Source organism: Giraffa tippelskirchi, chromosome 1, assembly GCF_054371585.1.
Source record: "Giraffa tippelskirchi isolate mGirTip1 chromosome 1, T2T-mGirTip1v1.2.pri, whole genome shotgun sequence".
Classification (NCBI taxonomy): domain Eukaryota; kingdom Metazoa; phylum Chordata; class Mammalia; order Artiodactyla; family Giraffidae; genus Giraffa; species Giraffa tippelskirchi.
The window spans coordinates 23,641,933-23,663,753 of NC_137275.1; the positions used below are offsets into that span (position 1 = coordinate 23,641,933).

The 21,821-nt window shown below is 35.0% G+C and overlaps 1 protein-coding gene across 22 annotated transcripts in view; it reads left to right on the forward strand.

The window, feature by feature from the left end:
- CNOT6L (CCR4-NOT transcription complex subunit 6 like) overlaps window positions 1–21,821 on the forward strand; it is a 174,274-nt gene that overhangs the window by 65,275 nt on the left and 87,178 nt on the right. For 17 of the 22 annotated variants that reach the window (XR_014080616.1, XR_014080615.1, XR_014080618.1 and 14 more), the window contains 4 exons: window positions 914–1,003; window positions 13,851–13,919; window positions 16,178–16,335; window positions 18,635–18,789. Coding sequence is in view for 16 of the 22 variants with exons in the window: in XM_081584314.1 (XP_081440440.1) it covers window positions 914–1,003; window positions 13,851–13,919; window positions 16,178–16,335; window positions 18,635–18,789 (472 nt within the window). In the remaining 6 variants the exon portion in view is untranslated. Of the gene's footprint in view, window positions 1–913; window positions 1,004–13,850; window positions 13,920–16,177; window positions 16,336–18,462; window positions 18,508–18,592; window positions 18,790–21,821 lie in introns of all 22 variants that reach the window. The other 5 variants (XM_081584275.1, XM_081584285.1, XM_081584295.1 and 2 more) reach the window with 3 other exon arrangements.

The window sequence follows — 21,821 nt, forward strand, 5'->3', positions numbered from 1 at the left end:
ACCAGGTTTTCACCATGGTTGTATTATTTTACACTTCCACCAGCATCCTGCAACTTCTGAGAGTTCCAGGTTCTCCACGTTCTTTCTAACCACTTCATTGGTCAGTGTCATTTAATTTTAGATATTTGTGTTGGTGTGTGTTGTATTGAAGATTTCGTTTGTTTTAATAGTTAGAACCTTCATTTCTGGAAGTTCTACACTTTTTGTTTTTTCAAATCTGTTTACTATTTTTGCATGCTTGTCTTAACAAGTACTGTCTTTATTTCTTAAGAAAACATTTAGGCTGTTAACAGTAGCTAGTTTTGTTTTTAGTATTCAGATATCCCCGATCACTGTCATTAAAAAAATTATTTCCTTCTATATTTCACTAACTTGTCTTGGTAATGGTAAGTTTTCTTTTCACTTGAAGGATCTTCCTTTTCTCCATGTGTAATATAAATATTCTAACTAGAAAGACCCTCCTTTTTTATAATATCACTCATTCTTTCTCACACAAAGGCTGTTTTTCTTTCATTTAGAATATTGTCTTCGAACATATATATATATATGTGGAAAGATATATATATGTGGAACTTACGGGGTTACTTCAAAGTGGCAATTTGTGTTATTACTTCAGAATTGACCAAGATTAATATGTATATTTGTATGTGTATGTATGTATATATGTGATTTTGACACACCCAAATTATAGATATGCAGTATAAACAGTGAAATCTGAAAGAAATAGATCTTTTGAAGTTTTTCTGTATGACTATCTCACCAGCGTATTTAATTCATAGGACTTCTTTCAATTTATTTAACAGACTGAGTAAAGTAAAATTCACTTTAGAAAATTAGTGTTTTGTTTTATTGTGTATGTTTTTTTTGTCTTCCAATTGTAACTCTTAACAGATTTTATTTTTCTCTTCTTTAGGCAATCCTTTATCACAGGATATTCTCAATTTATACCAGGACCCAGATGGAACCCGAAAGCTACTGAACTTCATGCTTGACAATCTTGCAGGTAAATGTTAATTACAAAGCAGTAAACTCTACAGATATTACTGTTAGCTAAGTATCCCATGTTGCTTAAAAGCATCTGATCAGTTTTTAAAACTGCTGATAGGATGGAAGTTCCTGGCATTGGTATATCCCATGGTAGTGGGACATTCTTCTTTGCACACACTCAGTACTTTATATTTACCAAGCAATATATTAGGAGCATTAGTTATGTTATCTTGTCAAATCTTTTAAGGAATCTAGGAAATAGGAATTTTTACTGGCAATCTGAGATCGAGAGAATAAAGTAATTGACTTAAATATGTGGCTGACTGATGTCAAAGCTGTGAACCCAAGATGGTCTTGCTCTTAACCACAAAGATACATAGGTATCAGTTGTTTGAATTGGATGCAGATTACTTGGAACCCACACAGTGGTGCACATTTTTCATGAATTAAACGATTTGTTTGATTGACTCACCTTTGTGGAAATTATGCCAGCAATATTTTAATTAAGCACATCACATTATCTGATTAATATAGTTGTATTCCAAATGAAAAATCTTTAATATAAGAAAGCTTTTAAGTATTTTGACTTAATTTTTTTTTTTTTTTTTGCTTAAACACTCAAAATACAGGCAAAATAATGGAAATGCTGCTAAATTCAGGTGTTTTTCTTGGAATAATGCCTTTCTAAAATACGGAATCCTGAAACAGTGCTAGAGAAATCTAGATTCAAGCATAGAGGCCGTCATCACAATATTTTTGCAGTACTCTTTTTAATTCTGTCATACAAGACACCCATCTACATGTAAAATTTTTTTTTTAAATAGTAAGATTTACAATAAGGGGAAATCAAATTAATGTTATTTAAAACTTTTTTAGCTAAAAAGACAAAGTTGATTGATGGAGACATCAAATTTATTAAAGAAGTCCTTTTAGTAAGAAGAATATGTGGCCATTTAAGTTGTATACAAAGCATGTCTTTGTTATTTTCTTCTTGTTTTGAAATAGTATCTGTCTTGTCTGTATGAATATAGCCTGTTGACCCAGCCATATAGCATATGTGGTGTGTGTGTGTGTGTGACTTTTAAAGAGTTTTTCTTATGTTATAGATATAAGCTGTTTGTTGCTACATATGTTGCAAATATCTTTTCCTATGCTCTTATTGCTTTTTCACTCTCTTAATTTGTCTGTTGAGGAACAGCAAAAGTTTAACATACTCTGCTTTATTGATCTTTTTAGTATGATTGTGTCCTCTTTAAGAATTTTTCCCTACCTCAAGCTCATGGATGTATTCTCCTGTGTTATTATCTAAAAGCTCTGTTTTTCACTTGCAACATTTAGAGCTATAATCTTCTTGGAATTGATGTTTGTGTAACATAGGATTCAATTTTTATAACTTTTCCATTTGTATATTAAATTAACCCATAGCCATTTATTGAAAAGACTGTCCTTTCATTACTCTTTTTTGTGCCCTTTTGTCATGAACTGTCAATGTTTCGTATGGATCTATTTCTAGAACCTCTATTTTTTGTTATCTTTTCTGTTAATCTTTATGGCAATAAGTTGTTATTTATGTTAGCTTTGTCAAATGTTTTGATATGCAGTAGAGTAAGTCTTCCCTCTTGATTTGATTATAAAGTCTTTGCTTATTTTGGCCCCATGCTTATTTTGCCTTATATTTTCATTAGAATTGCTAGAAACAGCCTTTCAAATTTCTCCACTCTCCCAAGTGTAAGTGTAGGGATTTTTATTGGGGATGCAGTGGACTGTTGAGCAACACAGGTTTGAATTGCACAGGTCCACTTAGATGCAGATTTCTTTTGAATAAGTAGTACTATAGGATCTAAATTTGGTTGAATCTGTGATGTGGAACAGGGTACGAAGGGCTGTAAGGTTGTATGTGAAGGTTTGATTGTGCAGGGGTCACGGTCACTACTCCTGTTTTGTTCAAGAATCTACTGTAGGTTGCTCTGGAAAGAATCAGTATATTTACAATACTGCATTTTCTTCTTCTTTTTTTTCTTTTTTTTACTTTTCAGTTCAGTTCTGTCGCTCAGTTGTGTCTGACTCTTCGCGACCCATGGACTGCAGCAAACTAGGCCTCCCTGTCTATCACCAACTCCTGGAGTTTACTCAAACTCATGTCCATTGAGTCGGTGATGCCATCTAACCATCTCATCCTCTGTTGTCTCTTTCTCCTTCCGCCTTCAATCTTTCCCAGGATCAGGGTCTTTTCCAATAAGGCAGCTCTTCACATCAGGTGGCCAAAGTATTGGAGCTTCAGCTTCAACATCAGTCCTTCCGATGAATATTCAGGACTGATTTCCTTTAGGATGGACTGGTTGGATCTCCTTGCTGTCCAACAGACTCTCAAGAGTCTTCTCCAACACCACAGTTCAAAAGCATCAATTCTTTGGCAGTCAGCTTTCTTTATAGTCCAACTCCCACATCCATACATGACTACTGGAAAAACCATACCCTTGACTAGACAGATCTTAGTTGGCAAAGTAATGTCTCTGCTTTTTATTTTGCTGTCTAGATTGGTCATAACTTTCCTTCCAAGGAGTAAGCGTCTTCTAATTTCATGGCTGAGATCCACCATCTGCAGTGATTTTGAAGCCCCCCAAAATAAAGTCTGTCACTGTTTCCTCATCTATTTGATATGATGTGATGGACCTAGATGCCATGATCTTAGTTTTCTGAATGTTGAGTTTTAAGCCAACGTTTTCACTCTCCTCTTTCACTTTCATCAAGAGGCTCTTTAGATCTTCACTTTCTGCCATAAGGGTGGTGTTATCTGCATATCTGAGATTATATTGATATTTCTTCTAGCAATCTTGATTCTAGCTTGTGCTTTCTCTAGCCCAGCGTTTCTCATGATGTACTCTGCGTATAAGTTAAATAAGCTGGGTGACAATATACAGCCTTGACGTACTCCTTTTCCTATTTGGAACCAGTCTGTTCTATGTCCAGTTCTAACTATTGCTTCCTGACCTGCATACAAATTTCTTAAGAGGCAGGTCAGGTGGTCTGGTATTTCCATCTCTTTCAGAATTTTCCACAGTTTATTATGATCCACACAGTCAAAGGCTTTGGCATAGTCGATAAAGCAGAAGTAGATTTTTTCTGGAACTCTCTTGCTTTTTCTATAATCCAGTGGATGTTGACAGTTTGATCTCTGGTTCCTCTGCCTTTTCTAAAACCAGCTTGAACATCTGGAAGTTCACGGTTCATGTACTGTTGAAGCCTGCCTTGGAGAATTTTGAGGATTACTTTACTAGCGTGTGAGATGAGTGCAGTTGTGCGGTAGTTTGAGCCTTCTTTGGCATTGCCTTTCTTAGGGATTGAAATGAAAACTGATCTTTTCCAGTCCTGTGGCCACTGCTGAGTTTTCCAAATTTGCTGGCATATTGAGTGCAGCACTTTCATAGCATCATCTTTTAGGATTTGAAATAGCTCAGCTGGAATTCCATCAACCTCCACTAGCTTTGTTCATAGTGATGCTTCCTAAGGTCCACTTGACTTCACATTCCAGGATGTGTGTCTCTAGGTGAGTCATCACACCATCGTGGTTATCTGGATTGTGAAGATCTTTTTTGTACAGTTCTTCTGTGTATTCTTGCCATCTCGTCTTAATATCTTCTGCTTCTGTTAGGTCCATACCATTTCTGTCCTTTGTTGAGCCCATCTTTGCATGAAATGTTCCCTTGGTATCTCTAATTTTCTTGAAGAGATCTCTAGTCTTTCCCATTCTATTATTTTCCTCTGTTTCTTTGCACTGATCACTGAGGAAGGCTTTCTTATCTCTCCTTGCTATTCTTTGGAACTTGGCATTCAAATGGGAATATCTTTCCTTTTCTCCTTTGCATTTTGCTTCTCTTCTTTTCACAGCTATTTGTAAGGCCTCCTCAGACAGCCATTTTACTTTTTTGCCTTTCTTTTTCTTGGGGATGGTCTTGATCCCTGTGTCCTATACAATGTCACAAATCTCTGTCCATAGTTCATCAGGCACTCTGACAGATATAATCCCTTGAATCTGTTTCTCACTTCCACTGTATAATCATAAGGGATTTGATTTAGGTCATACCTGAATGGACTAGTGCTTTTCCCTACTTTCTTCAATTTAAGTCTGAATTTGGCAATAAGGAGTTCATGATCTGAGCCACAGTCAGCTCCCGGTCTTGTTTTTGCTGACTACGTAGAGCTTCTCCATCTTTGGCTGCAAAGAATGTAATCAGTCTGATTTCAGTGCTGACCGTCTGGTGATGTCCATGTGTAGAGTCTTCTCTTGTGTTGTTGGAAGAGGGTGTTTGCTATGACCAGTGCGTTCTCTTGGTAAAACTCTATTAGCGTTTGTCCTGCTTTATACTGTACTCCAAGGCCAAATTTGCCTGTTACTCCAGGTGTTTCTTGACTTCCTACTTTTGCGTTCCAGTCCCCTATAATGAAAAGGACATCATTTTTGGGTGTTAGTTCTAGAAGGGCTTCTAGTTCTTCATAGAACCATTCAACTTCAGCTTCTTCTGTGTTCCTGGTTGGGGCATAGACTTGGATTACCGTAATATTGAATGGTTTGCCTTGGAAACAAACAGAGATCGTTCTGTTGTTGTTGAGATTGCATCCAAGTACTCCTTTTCGAACTCTTGTTGACTGTGATGGCTACTCCATTTCTTCTAAGGGATTCTTGCCCACAGTAGTAGATATAATGGTCATCTGAGTTAAATTCACCCATTCCAGTCCATTTTAGTTCGCTGAGTCCTAAAATGTCGACATTTACTCTTGTCATCTCCTGTTTGACCACTTCCAATTTGCCTTGATTTTTATTTTTATTTGCATTTATTTTTTGCTGCCTCCCCCTGCCCTTGACCATAAGTTTTTTTTTTCTTCACTTTCTTTTAGGATATCTTTTTCTTCTGTATAGCCTCCTCTTTTGGTTTATGAACAGTGTTCCTTTTCAGTTCAGTTCAGTTGCTCAGTCGTGTCCAACTCTTTGCAACCCCATGGACCACAGCACGCCAGGCCTCCCTGTCCATCACCAACTCCCGGAGTCCTGCATTGCATCTTGAGGGCTTTGTTCACCTGATTGTGCCTAATGACCAGAGAATCTATATCGAAGCCCTTCTGTTCTGCATTACTCTCTGCAGTTTTGAGCATGGGCAATAAAAATTCAGCACTCCTTCTGGGCCACTGACCCTCTGTCTAGCCCCACTCTTTGGCCTGTGCACACCTACCACCTCCACCATTGTGATGATGGAATGGCACACATTACTTCTTTAAAGTGACATTCTTCAGATAGATACTTGGTGGCTTTTTGGGTATGGTGGCTTTTTGAAAATATCTATTTGTCCTAATGGATACTGCTGATTTGTGGAGTAAAGTTGAGGTTGTATATGTATTGATACTCAGCCATCTTGCTGAACACTTGCTAAATACTTATTCAACCACTTTGCTCAATTCTTTTTAATTTTAATGTCAATTTATGCAATCGTATCATCTGCAAATAATACTTTATTTTTTCTAATTGTTATATCTTTTGTTCTTTTTCTTGCTTTATTACACTTGCTAAGACCAGTAAAATGCTAACTAAGAGTAATGATAATGGACATTATTGTCTAATTTCATAATTTATTAGCTTTTAATAATTTACAATTAAGTATGTTCACTGTGGTTTTTATATAGGTAACTTTAATGAGTAAGGAAATTTTTTTCTGGTCCTAGTTTTCTAGGAGAGTCTCTTATTTTTTAATATGAATAAATGTTGAGTTTAATCAAATGCTTTTTTCTGTTGAGGTGAATATATAATTTTTGTCCTTTATTCTTTTAATTTGGTAATTGCATTGATGGCTTTCCATATTACCACCTTTGTATTTCTGGGATAAACCCAAGTAGGTTGTAATATATTATTATCCTTTTTATATATTCCTGTTTCCATTTGCTAATATTTTACTTAGGACTTTTTGTGTGTTTGAGTGAGACTGGCCAATGATTTTTCTTGTCAAGTTTTGATATAAAGGTTATACTGGCCTCATGAAAGTTTATTGGGGATTATTTCCTCATTTCTGTTATTTGGAAGAGTTTATTTAAGGTTGATTTTCTTTCTTAAATATTTGGTAGAATACATCTGAGCCTGAGGTTTCTTTGTAGGAAGCTTGAATTACTGATTTAATTTCTTTAATAACTATAATGCTCTTCTGATTTTCCATTTCTCTTTCTGTCATTCTGAAAGTTTTGTTTTTTGGTAATTTGCGTGTTTTATCTGAATCTACAAATTTGTTGCATACAGTTGTTCAGATATCAATATCTTTTTATGATGTTTTAATGGTTTGAGTGGACTCCAGGAGTTGGTGATGGACAGGGATGCCTGGCATGCTGCGGTTCATGGGGTTGCAGAGTCAGACACGACTGAGCAACTGAACTGAACTGAACGTCCATTCAATGTGTAGTGATATCTCTTTTCCATTCCAGATATAGTTGTTTGTGTTGCCTCCATTTATTTCATGAGTAGTCTTGTCCAGGGATGTATCAATATTTTCTTTAACAAAAGAACCAATTTTTAGCTTTGTTAATTTTTTGCACTATCAGTAATTTTTTATCTTCATTTTTTCCTTTCTTTTGTTTTCTTTGGGTTTCATTTGCTGCTTTTTCCCCTAACTTTTTGTAACACCTGAATCATTCACTGATAGACTTTTTCCCCCTCTGATGTATTCATTAATGAATCTCTCTCTAACCATGACTGTTAGCTGCATCCTGCAAGTTTTAATTTGAATAATTTTTGTTATTGTTCAATTCAGCGTACTTTCTAAAAGCTCTCATTTCTTCTTTGACGAGTCGTCTAGATGTTTGTTTTTTATTTTTAGGGTTTTTTTTCTAGTTTTTTTTGGTCATTGATTTCTAGCATAATTCCATTGTGTTCAAAGAACATACTCTGATTCATTTAAATTCTTAAAATGTGTTATGTATAATATTACCCAGCACTTACTTAATTACTTTTTGTAAACGTTAAAGATGTACTTAAAAGGAATGTGCATTCTATAGTTGTTTGGCACAGCATTCTGTGTATATTAAAGCTTTATTGTTTGACTGTGTTATATATCCTGAACGATTACTTTGTTTTTATTTACTACTGATAGAACTATATTAAAAATCTCCCACTTTGTAGATTTATTTCTTCTTGTAGTTCTTACAACTTCTAATTACATATATTAGGGGTATCTTTTCATGGGTTTCACTTCTCTGGTTATTTGAAACTTTTGGCATTATGCTGTTCTTATTATTTCATATTAATATAGCTACAAGAAAAAAAATATAGCTTCATGAGTTCTATTTTGGTTAGAATTTCCATTGTGTATCTTTTCCTGTTTTTTCTTTGTTGAACTTTTCTGTATCTTAGTAGTTTCTTCTGTTGTCTTATTTTGGATTTATTTCATTCTTTTTCCTGTTGGAAGTAAAAATTTATATTGTCAATTTGAAATCCTTCCTCTTTTTCAGTGTAAATATATAGTGCTACAGTATATACTTTCCCTCTCAGAATTATTTTAGCTGCATTCCATACATTTTGATATATTGTACTTTCATTTTCATTTTGTTCAATGTATCTTTAAAAATTTCCTTTGAGTCTTCCTCTTTGACTCATGGATTATTTAGAAATATGTTATTTAATTTCCTGTTGTCTGTTACTAACTTTTGGTTTCATTCCAGTTTGGGATCAGTTGGATTACACTGTATTATTTCACATCTTTTAAATTTCTTGAGGTTTGTTTTATTTCTGTCTTGGTGAATGTTCCATGAGTGCTTGAAAAAAGTATATATTCTGCAGTTTGTTGAGTGGAATATATTATACATGTCAAGTAGATCATGTTGGTTGCTGCTGGTGATTAATTCTTCTTTTTTATTTGTTTTGTAATTTTCTATCTAGTAGTCTTACCAGATGTTGACATTATAGTGCTGAAATCACCAACCACAACTGTGGATTTGTCTATTCTTTCAGCTTTGTCAGTTTTTGCTTCATGTATTTTGAAGTTGTGTTGTTTGTTGTATACATACTTAGGATTGCTACATCTTCTTGGTGATCTTTTTATCATTGTGTAATGACCTTCTTTGGAGAAGGAAATGGCAATCCACTCCAGTATTCTTGCTTGAAGAATCCCAAGGACAGAGGAGCCTGGCAGGCTACAGTCCATGGAGTCACAAGAGTCGGACACGACTTACCGACTAAAGAGAGAGAGTGACTTTCTTTGTTCCTAGTATCTTCTTCACTCTCAAGTCTACTTTATCTCATATTAATGTAATCACTCTGCCTTTTTTGTTTAATATTTACATCCTGTTAGTTTCAACTTCACTATGTTGTTTGAAGTGAGTTTCCTGTATTGTGTATATTTGAGTTATATGTTATTTTTTTCAATCTGTTCGACCAAGGTTCCACTCATTTAATTTGTGTATTTATTACACCATTTACATTTAGAGTAAGAATTGATATGTAGAACTCGAAATCAGCCATTTTATTTTTTGTAGTCTTGTTTGTTTCCTTTGTTTCTCCTTTATTTATCATTTCTTGGTTTCTAATGGGCTACTGAAACATTTTTTAGGATACCATCTTGTTTAATTCATGCTGTTTTAGTGGATATTGTCTTGTATAGTTTTCTTAATGATCACTTTTTAGATATCACAATATACATACTTAGAATGGTCTATTGATAATAGTGTCTTCTCATTTTAAGCCAATTATTGATGCCCTACTTCCATTTGTGTCCCTTTGCCTTCTCCACTTTTAAACTATTATTGTCTCTAGTATGTCCTCTACTTACACGGAGTACCACATAGATGTTACAATTTTTGCTTCAGCCGTCAGATACTATATAAGCTCATGCAGAGAAGGTTAATCCGTTACGTTTATCCTTTCACTCATTCCTTGTTCCTTCCATTTTGATGTTCCATTTCTTCTACTGTTAACATTTTCTTTCTGTCTTAAGAGCTTCCTTTAGCCATTCTTTAAGGGCCAGTCTGCTAGCAACAAAGTCTTTTAGTTTTCCTTTGATAGCATCTTTATTTTTCCTTGATTTATGAAGGAAAGTTCTGTTGGCCACAGAATTTGAGGTTGACAGTTGTTTTCTTTTAGCACTTAAAAAAATATTGTATCACTTCCTCTGGAACCATGGTTTTAGAAAGAAACCTATTGTTCCCTTTTAGGTAATGTGTCATTTTTCTGGTGTTTTTGAGATTCTTTGTCTTTAGTTTTTAGCAGTTTCATTATGATGTGATTGGTGTGGGTTTCTTTGGGTTTATTTTACTTGAAGTTTGTACATCTTCTTGAATGTGTAGATTTATGTTGTTTGTTAAATTGGGATATTTAGTCATTATCTCTTTGAATACTTTTTAAGTCTACATTCTGTCTCTTCTCTTTCTCAATTTTGATTTTATGAATCTTAGATCTTTTGAGGAACCCACAGGTTCCTCAAGCTTTGTTCATTTTTTTTTTTTTTCCAGTTTTCTTTTTATTGTTCACACTGAGTAAATTCTCTTGATTTGTCCTCAAATTCAATAATGTTATGTTTGGTTATCTGTATTATTGTGCCCTTCCACTTCTATTGTGGGCTTCCCTTGTGGCTCAGCTGGTAAAGAATCTGCCTGCAGTGCGGGAGACCTGAGTTTGATCCCTGGGTTGGGAAGATACCCTGAAGAAGGGAACGGCTACCCACTCCAGCATTCTGGCCTGGAGAATTCCATGGACTGTATAGTCCATGGGGTCACAAAGAGTCGACACAACTGAGCTACTTTCACTTTCCACTTTTTTGCTGGGGTTTTCTATTTTTTCATCTGTTTCAAGAGAATTGGTGATTACGTTATGAAACAGTTTTGTGTTGACTGCTTTAAAATTTCTGTCAGATAATTTCAACAGCTGAATCACCTCTGTGTTATTGTCTGTTGGTAGTCTTTTCTCAAATAAATTGTGATTTTCCTGGTCTTTGGTATAACCAGTGATTTTCACTTGTGCCCTGGATATTTTTAATAGTATGTTAGGAAACTCATGACCTTTTAAAAACCTCAGTAGCAGGTAACTGCCCAGTTTAGGTTTAGCATGTGGGTTTTGTTGACTCTTCAGGCTTAGCTGGCACCCTCACTGTGGGAGACCAGGCCCAGTGCTGTTGATCACTGTGAGGTGTGGGAAATCACACTTCTCTTACCCCCTCTCCCAGTCCCCTTCCAGGTCTATTCCTCATGGCTTCAGGACTGTCTAGCACTTAGTGTGGCATGTATAGAAGATAAAAGTGGGAGAATTGTTTTAGATCACATTTTTAGGTATGATGTTGAAAGATGTTAACTGGTGTCTTTTCTGTTCATAGTGAGAGTAGTCTTCAATTTTGATCCACATTCTGGTACTGTGCTGACCATACAGATTTAGCTATTAAACAGTCTTTATTTGATGGTTGACTTATATAAATATAGTCCTATCCTTTGGAGTTTGAGTAAGCTCCGGGAGTTGGTGATGGACAGGGAAGCCTGGCATGCTGCAGTCCTTGGGGTCGCAAAGAGTCAGACACGACTGAGCGACTAAACTGACTGATCCTTTGTCAAATCATTGGCCATGCAATTTTATCTTCGAAAAAAGTCAATGTTAAGTGAATATATGTCACACATGAATATATTATTCTCTTTGAAAGAAATATTAAAATTCTGGTTAAGACTATAATTTCCTTTGACCACTACCTTTAATTCTAGTCCCTTCTGTGTAAGTAAGCACACTTATAAGTTGGGTGTGTATCCTTATAGACATTTCTAGACATTTATATATAAAAATTAAACCAGTAGAAATTTTCTTGCATTGTATTACTTTGCATATATGTTTTAAATTTTTTCTAACAAAATATATCCTACTATATTATCTAATTATTAACAAAATGTATCTTATTATCATATATTTTCTACTTTTTCCTCACCCAGCAGAATTTCTTACATACCTTTCCACTTGAGCATGCATGTATCTTTTTTCTTTTAAACTATGGCGTAGACGTCTGTGAAATGGATAAACATTTACCATTGCTTATGCTATTATAAACATTGGCATAATGAATATGTTTGCTGCTTTAAGGAGATAGGGCTGATCACAAGAAATAGAATTGCTGGGTCACAGGGACATGAATGTTCTAAGTTTTAAAAGATGATACCCATTTGTCCATCCAGATAGCTGTACCAGTTTGTATTCCCACCAGTTGTATGTACAAGTATCTATTTCTTACCACCTTCACTAACCCTGGATATTATTAAACTTAAATTTTTTTGTCAACCTAGATAAAGACATGCTATCTCATTTTTAAGTTTTTCCTGGTTACTGGTGAGATACAGTATCTTTTTTCCTATGTTTTTGTTCTTCCATTATTTCGGGGGAATAGTATATTTTTACTTACACTGTTAAATTGTGCTGTATTAAGATATGGGAAGCGTCAGAATGTTGACATCACTTTGTTTTATTTTGATAATTTTCATGCTTTCTGAGTTTTTAACTGTTTGCTAATAAGGATCCCAGCAGCTGAGGAGTTCTTTGTTTACTCTCCATTATATTTATATAATGAGCTTCTGTTTTAGAGAGAGTTGCCATAGTTCTGGCATGGCACTCCTAGGAGGCATGGTTATTTTCCAGGATTCAGTGTGTTGAACCAGCTGGATAGTTTGTTATCTTATGATGACCTTCATTACTTTCCTGGCAAGATACGGACTATGCAAAATAACATTCATTTCACTTTGTGAACAGTATGGCTGCTAAAAGAGGCATCCTTTAGCTAGACTTTTGGAATACCAAAATGGTTAGTACAATGACACTTTTTTAAAGATCTTGGATACTTGGTTCAAAATTTCTGTGGCTGGGTGATGATGGAGTGTTTTTGCTCAAATGGAATACATTTCTTAGCCACTAATTCGCTGGGTAAATCTGCAAACTTGAATCAAACTGTCCTGTAGTTGCAATTGTGTTTAAAAGGGAGAAGAAAAAAGAGGTATTTAAATCTTAACTTAGTGCATTTTCTTTCATCTGATAGTTTGGTAGAATTTAGTTCCATAGTATTGACAGTCATATCTGAGCAATTAATGTTTAACCAGTGCCTTCCTTTTTTTCTATATGTGCAGTGTCATTCTATTCTCTGGCTTTGTGTCAACATTATAAAAGAAAGATTAAAATTAGGAAATAAAAGCCCTATTAGAAAATTCAGTAGTTTTTATTATACATGCATGTTTGTTTTTTTCTGTTTTAAAAATATTTGAGTAATTTTGTTCATCAGTGTGTTGAAACTTCACGTAGCTTTCATTTTCCTGCTGGGAACAAGACTGAGTCAGTACAGTTTACGTGTATGATTAAGACATAAGCCTCTTACTTAAGGATTTAAATAGGTACTTTTTTTTTTATAAATACTGTGTAAGTATAAATGCCATTAATGAATTTCTTCGTGTTCTTTTCAGATGTTAGTTTTGTGTTTTCTGCGTAACTCTTCATCAACTTCCTTCAGCTTTTAAATCTTCATTATATTTCAGTACTAGATATTTAAGACCATATGGATTTCCCAGGTGACACAGCAGCGGCAGTGCAGGAGACATAAGAGACAACGGTTCAGTCCCTGGGTCGGGAACGTCCCCTGGAGGAGGGCATGGCAGCCCTCTCCAGTATTCTTGCCTGGAGAATCCCATGGACAGAGGAGCCTGGTGGGCTGCAGTCCATAGGGTCACAAATAATTGGGAGGACTGAAGTGACTTAGCACGTACACACATGGGCTATTATAGCTGAAGAGAAAACAGAAGCTGATTTGACATTATAAATTAGTAAATAATACTGATTTTAGAAATACAGGAAATTACATTTAAAAAAAAAATTTTTTTTCCAGTTCATCCAGAGCAGCTTCCTCCGAGGCCATGGATTACATTAAAAGAACGAGACCAAATTCTGCCATCAGGTAAAATAGTTTTTCTTATTCTTTCTTGACTTTTTTAAGGTACACTTGAAGTGCCATTTGGGCTTTGTGATGAAATTAACCTTCAAATTAGGCCTCATTTTACCTCCCCTGAGTAGATGAGTTTAGAAATACTGATGGGTAGAGTTAAAGTCCACCTTAAGGCTTATGTACAAGAATCTCATATCTTTCACAATGATGGGGCTCTTGGTTTGAAAATTACTTCTTGTAATAGAGCTTTCCAAATGGCATCTTCACAAAAGGTTTGGTGATTTAAGAAAAATGAGGAGTAATGAATTTTCTTGTGAAAAATTTTGAACTGCTTAGATTTATCTTTCTTGAGTGGGTAGAATGATAACTCTTGTAGAGGGATAATTTAGAGTGTGTCAAATTTACTATATGGGAAACAGAATATGATACCAGGCCAGGGATATAGAAATGGTATAGGGTGAAGATTTGAACAGTTTAATGATATGATTCAGCATTTCTTGAACTGCAGTAAATGTAAAAAATATAAACCTTTATCTTTTTGTGCAGGCTAATGATAATTTGACATTTATAGGGCTTCTTACTGTTTATTAGACATTTTATAGTTGTGAATTCTGCTTAAAATAAGTTGTTATTAATATTCCTCTTACAAGTCATAGTTTTTATGATACCTAATTTTATTTTGAAAATGAAAATTTTACTGTTTTAATATGAAGTAACCAAATGCTGATACTTAATTTTAGGGACGTTCAATTGTTATGGGTGATTTATAGCCCCAAAACCATAATGGTAATTAAACTATGTAAGAATTAATCATAGATGGTGAAAGAGGTACCGGTATACATAATGACCGCTAGTCAGATCCCCAGGAGACCTCTGAACTAAGTTTCTCATAATATCTTCCCATCATCTGACTCTGACTTCAGTTGAGCGTTACTTCATTTCTTGTATTCCTTACCGTTTATTAAGTATTTGATTCTCACATGTCTGCCCATTGTAATTACCTGGGACGCTTTTTAAAAATATTAATGCCCAAATCTTAACATACTAAATTAGTCTGGAGTGATCAACATTTTTTTTTTTAAAGTTCTATAACATGATTCTAATGGATAGCCAGGAGAGAGAATTAGTGATAAAAATCAGGGATTTTCAAACTGGGGTGCTCGTGCATAGAATCACCCGAGGATTTTGTTAAATTGCAGGTTCCAATTCAGTAAGTCTTTGTGAAGCCAGAAATCTCTACATTTCTAAGTTCCAAGGTGATAACTGATGCTGCTGGTTCCTAGAGCACACTTTTGAGTAGCAGGGGATACAAGCTGCGTTTTCCTGTTAGTTTACTTGTAGTCCTTTTACTGGCTTCCTTGGTGGCTCAGTGGTAAAGAATCCACCTGCCAATGCAGGAGATGCGAGTTCGATCCGTGGATCAGGACAATCCTCTGGAGTAGGACATGGCAACCCACTGCAGTATTCTTGCCTGGGAAATCCCACGGACAGAAGAGCCCGCCAGGCTCCAGTCCATGGGGTTGCAAAGAGTCGGACATGACTTAGCAACTGAGCATGCACACAGTCCTTTTACAGTTCAAGGGAATCATAAAATGAGAATTTAATTTTTAAAATGAGCATTTGATTTGGTTAAAAAGGTTTCTCTTATAACCAAACTTTGTTAGTCTGTGTTCTTCTGGCTCAGAGCAGTGAGAAAAATAAGAGACTCAAAAAAGTACTAAGTATGGATATTTTGTTAATGCAAGGTAATGAGAGCCTTTTAAAGAGAAGAAAATTAAAATTTACTTTTGTAATTTACTTTTATTCCATTTATAGAGAAAAGTTTTGCTCAGCAAATTATGTGTAAAAAAGTTAGTATTGATTTAAAATCAGATTTTTTTTTGTCCACACGGCATGACTGGCAGGATCCTAGTTACCTGCCCGGGGATTGAACCTGTGCTCCCAGCAGTGGAAGGAAGTGCAGAGTCCTAACCACCGAGCCACCAGGGAATTCCCTGAAAGTTGAATTTTTATTTATTAAAATATCCTTTTAAAAAATCTCAAATATGAGCTATAAGTCTGATTCTGGTAAAAGAACTATGGTATAGTGGATGGACTCTGGTGAAGTTTTTATATAGTTTAACAGAATCTTGCCCAAGGCATTTCACAGTGGTGATATTTGAGTTATGTTTGTGTGGCATGTATGATCGTGTAGGTGTACATGTGATACTGCTTTAGAAAAAGTTGCCTAATTTTCTCCTTTTGTCTTGTTTTTCTCTCCCACTTCTTAGCATCATTCACGGTTATGTGTTACAATGTGTTATGTGATAAATATGCCACCCGGCAGCTATATGGCTATTGCCCATCCTGGGCATTAAACTGGGAATACAGGAAAAAGGGAATTATGGAAGAAATTGTTAACTGTGACGCAGATATCATTAGTCTTCAGGTAACACTATAGAGATTGAATTGTCTGTAACTTAAAGGTGAATCTAAACATTACAAAAGATCTTACTTTTGGGAGAGATTCTGTGTTTGAAGGAAAACCCAAAGTAATTATTTTCTCTCTTCTTAAGAAAAAAGGATTATTTTAATAAGCACTTAAAATATTTCCACAGTGAAACAGTTTTGTATAAGCCATAAACTTATACTCATTTACTGTTTTCTTAAGTGAAAATAATTTCACCATGTTATTCATGTTAATTCGTGTTATGAACAAATCATTGGTATTGCCAAAAGAGAAAACTACTGAAGATCGAATCTTTAAGAAATATGAATTTAACTGATAATGGGATCTGTAAAACAAAATTACTTGTCTACCATTGTTCCTCAATGATAAACATATAAAAATATTGTACTATAAGTCATGCATTTTTGCCTTATTTTTAAAGGCAACCTCAGAAGTTTAGATACTTTATTATAATGAATTTAACTGACAAAGCACCTTTCAATTGAAATACGTGTTTTACTACTTTTCAATGCTCAGCTAATAAATGGCCAAGAAGGTTTACAGATAGTTTTTAGTACCTTTATTCTTAGCAGTTTTCAAGGCATGTTAAATGCTTTAAGGTATTTTAAAATTTTAAGTGTTATGATTTCACACCTCCTTTTCTGCATAGCTTAAGAATAAAATCATTACTTTTATAATAAATTTTTTGTGTTAGAGTAGCTTTATTATTTACTTATATTTGTGTTGTTATCCATGATTCATTTGACTCTGGAAAATAAGGAAGTCGTAGAAGTCTTCACAAGTTAAATTTTCTTTTAAAACACTGAGAACTGACACAAAATGAAGGGAGGAGAAGGCAAATATAGGCTTACCAGGTGGCGCTAGTGGTAAAGAACCCAAATGCCAGTGCAGGAGACATGAGACACGGGTTCGATCTGTGGGTCAGGAAGGTCCCCAGGAGGAGGGAACGGCAACCTACTCCAGTATTCTTGCCTGGAGAATGCTATGGACAGAGAAGCCTGGTGGGCTATAGTCCATAGGGTTGCAAAGAGTCTGACACAACTGAAGCGACTTAGCACACATGGAGACAAATAAGCATAGGGCTTATGTTATTTAATTTTCCTCCTTTTGATTCAGTATTTATAGTAATAACAGCCTCACACTCTTCCTTAGTAAGTAAAGCATAGTATGAAGCATAGATGCATCATAGTTTTTAAAATGTTATTATAAAAGTAATACTGTGTTATAAAGTGTTCATTCCAGAGAAGTTGGAAATATGAAAAGAATATAAATAAATAATCATAGAGTAAAACATCTAATCCTGTACCCCAAAGAAAGTTGCTTTAACTCCAGGGTTAAAACTTCTGGAGTATTTCTTATATCCTTTTTAAAAAATTCACTTGCATATTTACAGATATGTTTTCAAAATAGAGATCACATTATTAATGTATTTTGTTTCTTGCTTATTGCATTTACATTTTCTGGATTACTAAAATTTCTCAAAGCCAATAGTATGAATACATACTAATTGATTTAGCATTTTCCCTGCTGTTGGACATTCAGGCTGTTTGTTTTCATTGTTACAATATCATGTTGTTATAAACATTAGCACACGTAAATCATTATCTTCACACTTGATTATTTCATTTGGAAAGATTTCTTAAAAGTATGTTAGGGTCAAAGAATAAATTAGTCTAACTTAATAATTGCCAAATTAACACAGACCATTGAATTATTGATATACAGGTAACTAAAAATTCCTTTAAGGAGGATTTTTTGTTGATCTTAAACTTCTCAGTTTTGACTATCATTCCTTTCCACCGCAGTTGAGAAATACAAAATATTTTTTTAAATTACCTCCTAATATAAAATTTTCAGTTCCCTACTGCTTAATCTGTAATATGACCAACTTTCATATTTTGTATTTCAATTTTGTTCAATTACCAGTTGAGGAAGTGAAGTACAGTAGTTGTTCAGTCACTAAGTCGTACCCCACTCTTTGTGACTGCATGGACTGCAGCACGTCAGGCTTCCCTGATGAACTCTTAAGTTGGAAGTTAAGAGATTTGGGACCAACTAACTACCTGTATAAACCTGAGAAAATCATGTTTTTTTTTATTCTTTTAGGCTTTACAAAGCTGCCATTGTCAAATGGTAGCTGCTATCAATAAGGTAAGGTAGTTAGATAATGTTTGTTAAATGAAGTATTTTAACTTAGTCACACTTACTCACAGTGTTGCACGGTTTTACATCTTAGTTTTCCTCTGTCATGTCGGTGATAATGTATCTTCCATCTCAGGAAGTGGAAACAGAGCAATACTTCACTCTCTTTCTGCCAGCATTGAAGGATCGTGGATATGATGGATTTTTTTCTCCAAAGTCACGTGCCAAAATCATGTCTGAGCAGGAGAGAAAGCATGTGGACGGTTGTGCAATATTCTTCAAAACAGAAAAGTGAGTTAGGAAACAAAGCATAATTTCTTTAATTACCACACATTTGAAATTGTCTTTGGTTTGACCCTAAAATACACAAAAAGCTGAAAAACAGGTAATATAAAAGTTAAAACTATTGGTAAGATTTTATTTCTTAGGCTGTGTATTGGAAATTAGAATGTTTATCATATTATTCTTTATGCTTTTTTTGCCAAATTGCACTAAAAATATTAAAAGGAGTATATACTTAAATATGATATTATCATAATTTTATATATATTTCCATGAAGTAAAATATTAGTTTTGGTGTAAAAAAGAAAGTAGTACCTTTTAAGATTAGAACTAAGTGATCTGAAGTTTCTTTTAGTGATTTTTTTTCATTTGTTGTTATCATGTCTGACTCTTTGCGACCGCATGGGCTATAGCATGCCAGGCTTCCGTCCTTCACTATCTTCTGGAGTTTGCTCAAACTCATGTCCATTGAGTCAGTGATGCTATACAACCATCTCATCTGTCACCCACTTCTCCTCCTGCCCTCAGTCTTTCCCAGCATCAGGGTCTTTTCCAGTGAGTCAGCTCTCTGCATCAGGTGGCCAAGTATTGGAGCTTCAGCTTCAGCATCAGTCCTTCCAATGAATATTCGGGTTGATTTCCTTTAGGATTGACTGGTTTGATCTCCTTGCAGTCCAAGGGACTCTCCAAGAGTCTTCTCCAGCACCACAATTCAAAAGCATAAATTCTCTGGCACTCAGCCTTCTTTATGGTTCAACTCTCACATCCATACATGACTACTGGAAAAACTATAACTTTGACTAGACGGACTTTTGTCAGCAAAGTGATGTCTCTGCTTTTTAATGTGCTAAGTTTATTATAGCTTTTTTCCTAGGAGCCAAGTGTCTTAATTTCATGGCTGCAGTCACCATCCTCAGTGATTTTGGAGCCCAGTAAAATAAAATCTGTCACTTCTTCCACTTTTTCCCCTTCTCTTTGCCATGAGTGATGGGACCAGATGCCATGATCTTAGTTTTTTGAATGTTGAGTTTTAAGCCAGCTTTTAGTTGGCCCTTTTCAGAATCATTCATTTTTTATCAACTTTTCACCTTTTCCAGTTAATATTGTGTATGTTTATTTCTTGTCTTATGAAAAGTTGCTCAGTTGTGTCTAACTCTATGGACCTCATGGACTGCAACCTGCCAGGCTCCTCTGTCCATGGAATTCTCCAGGCAAGAATACCGTAGTGGGTAGCTGTTCCCTTCTCCAGGGGATCTTCCCAACCCAGGGATTGAACCTGAGTCTCCCACATTGCGGGCGGATTCTTTACTGTCTGAGCCAGCAGGGAAGCTTAGTCGCTTATTCACTAAATGTTTACTGAGCATTTGCTTTATGATGAGTGCTGTGCTAGTCACTGTAGACCCAAAAGTACGTGGTTTCTGATCCCACTCAGAGCTCCAGTAGGAAAAGAAAGGAGTAAATATCACAGTATAGTATGGTATATATGTGTTAGTGATATGCCTGGATAGATAAGGGAAGGCAAAGAGAAGCACAGAGCTTATAGAGGTATGGAGTTAAAGGATTGATTGAGACAAAACAATGGAAACTGGTCATGACCTGAAATGGAAAACAGAAAACATGACCTTTTTGTTTTTTCAGAGCTATAATGTAGTTGATGAAAGTACGGTCAAAGATAAACCTATTATGACTGCTTATTAAAATATATGAACAATCTTGTAGAGGCCTCTGTGCTTTAATATTCTTGAGTTTAAAATGGAAAAAAATATATATTCAGAGGTAGTTACAAGAATTAAATGAGATAATGAATGGAGAGGCACTTTTTAAATCATTAAGTGTCCCAGAAATATTTTTATTATTGCCATATTTCTCTTCCTGTAATCCTTTGCAATTTTAGTATTTTTCTCTTACTAGGTTTATGATGCTGTGTGCATTGAATTTAGGAATTGCATTTCTGATTTGAGGGTTCAGAACCGTAACAAGCTTAGAAGGCTATGTCTGTCTCTTTTTCATTTTTTTGTTTAGAATTATGAAGAGTTATTATTTTACTCTCTGTTTCATTCTTTTATTTATTTATTATTTTATTGAAGTATAGTTGATTTACAATGTGTTAATTTCTGCCATACAATAAAGTGATTCCATTATACATGTATACATTCCTTTGTAATATTCTTTTCCATTGTGGTTTATGACAAGATACTGAATATAGTTCCCTATCCATTAGTTTGCATCTGCTAACCCCAAACTCCCAGTCCATCCATCCTCCACCTCCCCTCCCTTTTCCCCTTGGCAACCACAGATCTGTTCCTTGTGTCTATAGGTCTGTTTCTGTTTCATAGATAGGTTTGTATTTGTCATATTTTAGATTCCACATATAAGTGATATCATATGGTATTTTTCATTCTCTTTTTGGCTGATTTAGTGTGATGAGGTCTGAGTCCATCCATGTTGCTGCAAATGGCCTTATTTCATAGAAGGGTGACTTTTGAATAGCTGATTGAGTGACTAGATGGTTAGAAGCAGATTCTTTTGGTTATCATGTTGAGGAAAAGAGAGAAGTATATTTTTGCCTCATAAAGGCTGTCAGTTTTACAGTGGAAAATTGGAAGGCACCTCCAGCCTTCAGAAGACTGAAATGTATGGAGTCAGATAGAGGTGGTATTATATAGTTAATAACTTAGGTTTGATACATTAGATAGGAAATTATCTACTAACAGAATAGGCACATAAACACTTGTGACTTTTTCCTGTTATAACAAATCATTTCAATGTTTTTATTAATATAGGCCTATTTATTACCAGCATGACTTGTTATTTTGAGTAAATGAGTTAAGTGAATTTGAAAGCTGTTTGAGTCACTCTTCTCATTTATTTGTCCCTACTTTCATATCTTTTCTTTGAATTTTTAAGAGATTTTTCATTTGTTTAATAATTAGTACACAGCCCTGTAGTATTTGAAGTCAGAATATGGTATATACTCTTCTAGTGGGTTGATGTGATGACAAATTTTAGCATAACAATAGCCATTACTTTGTAGTATTTGC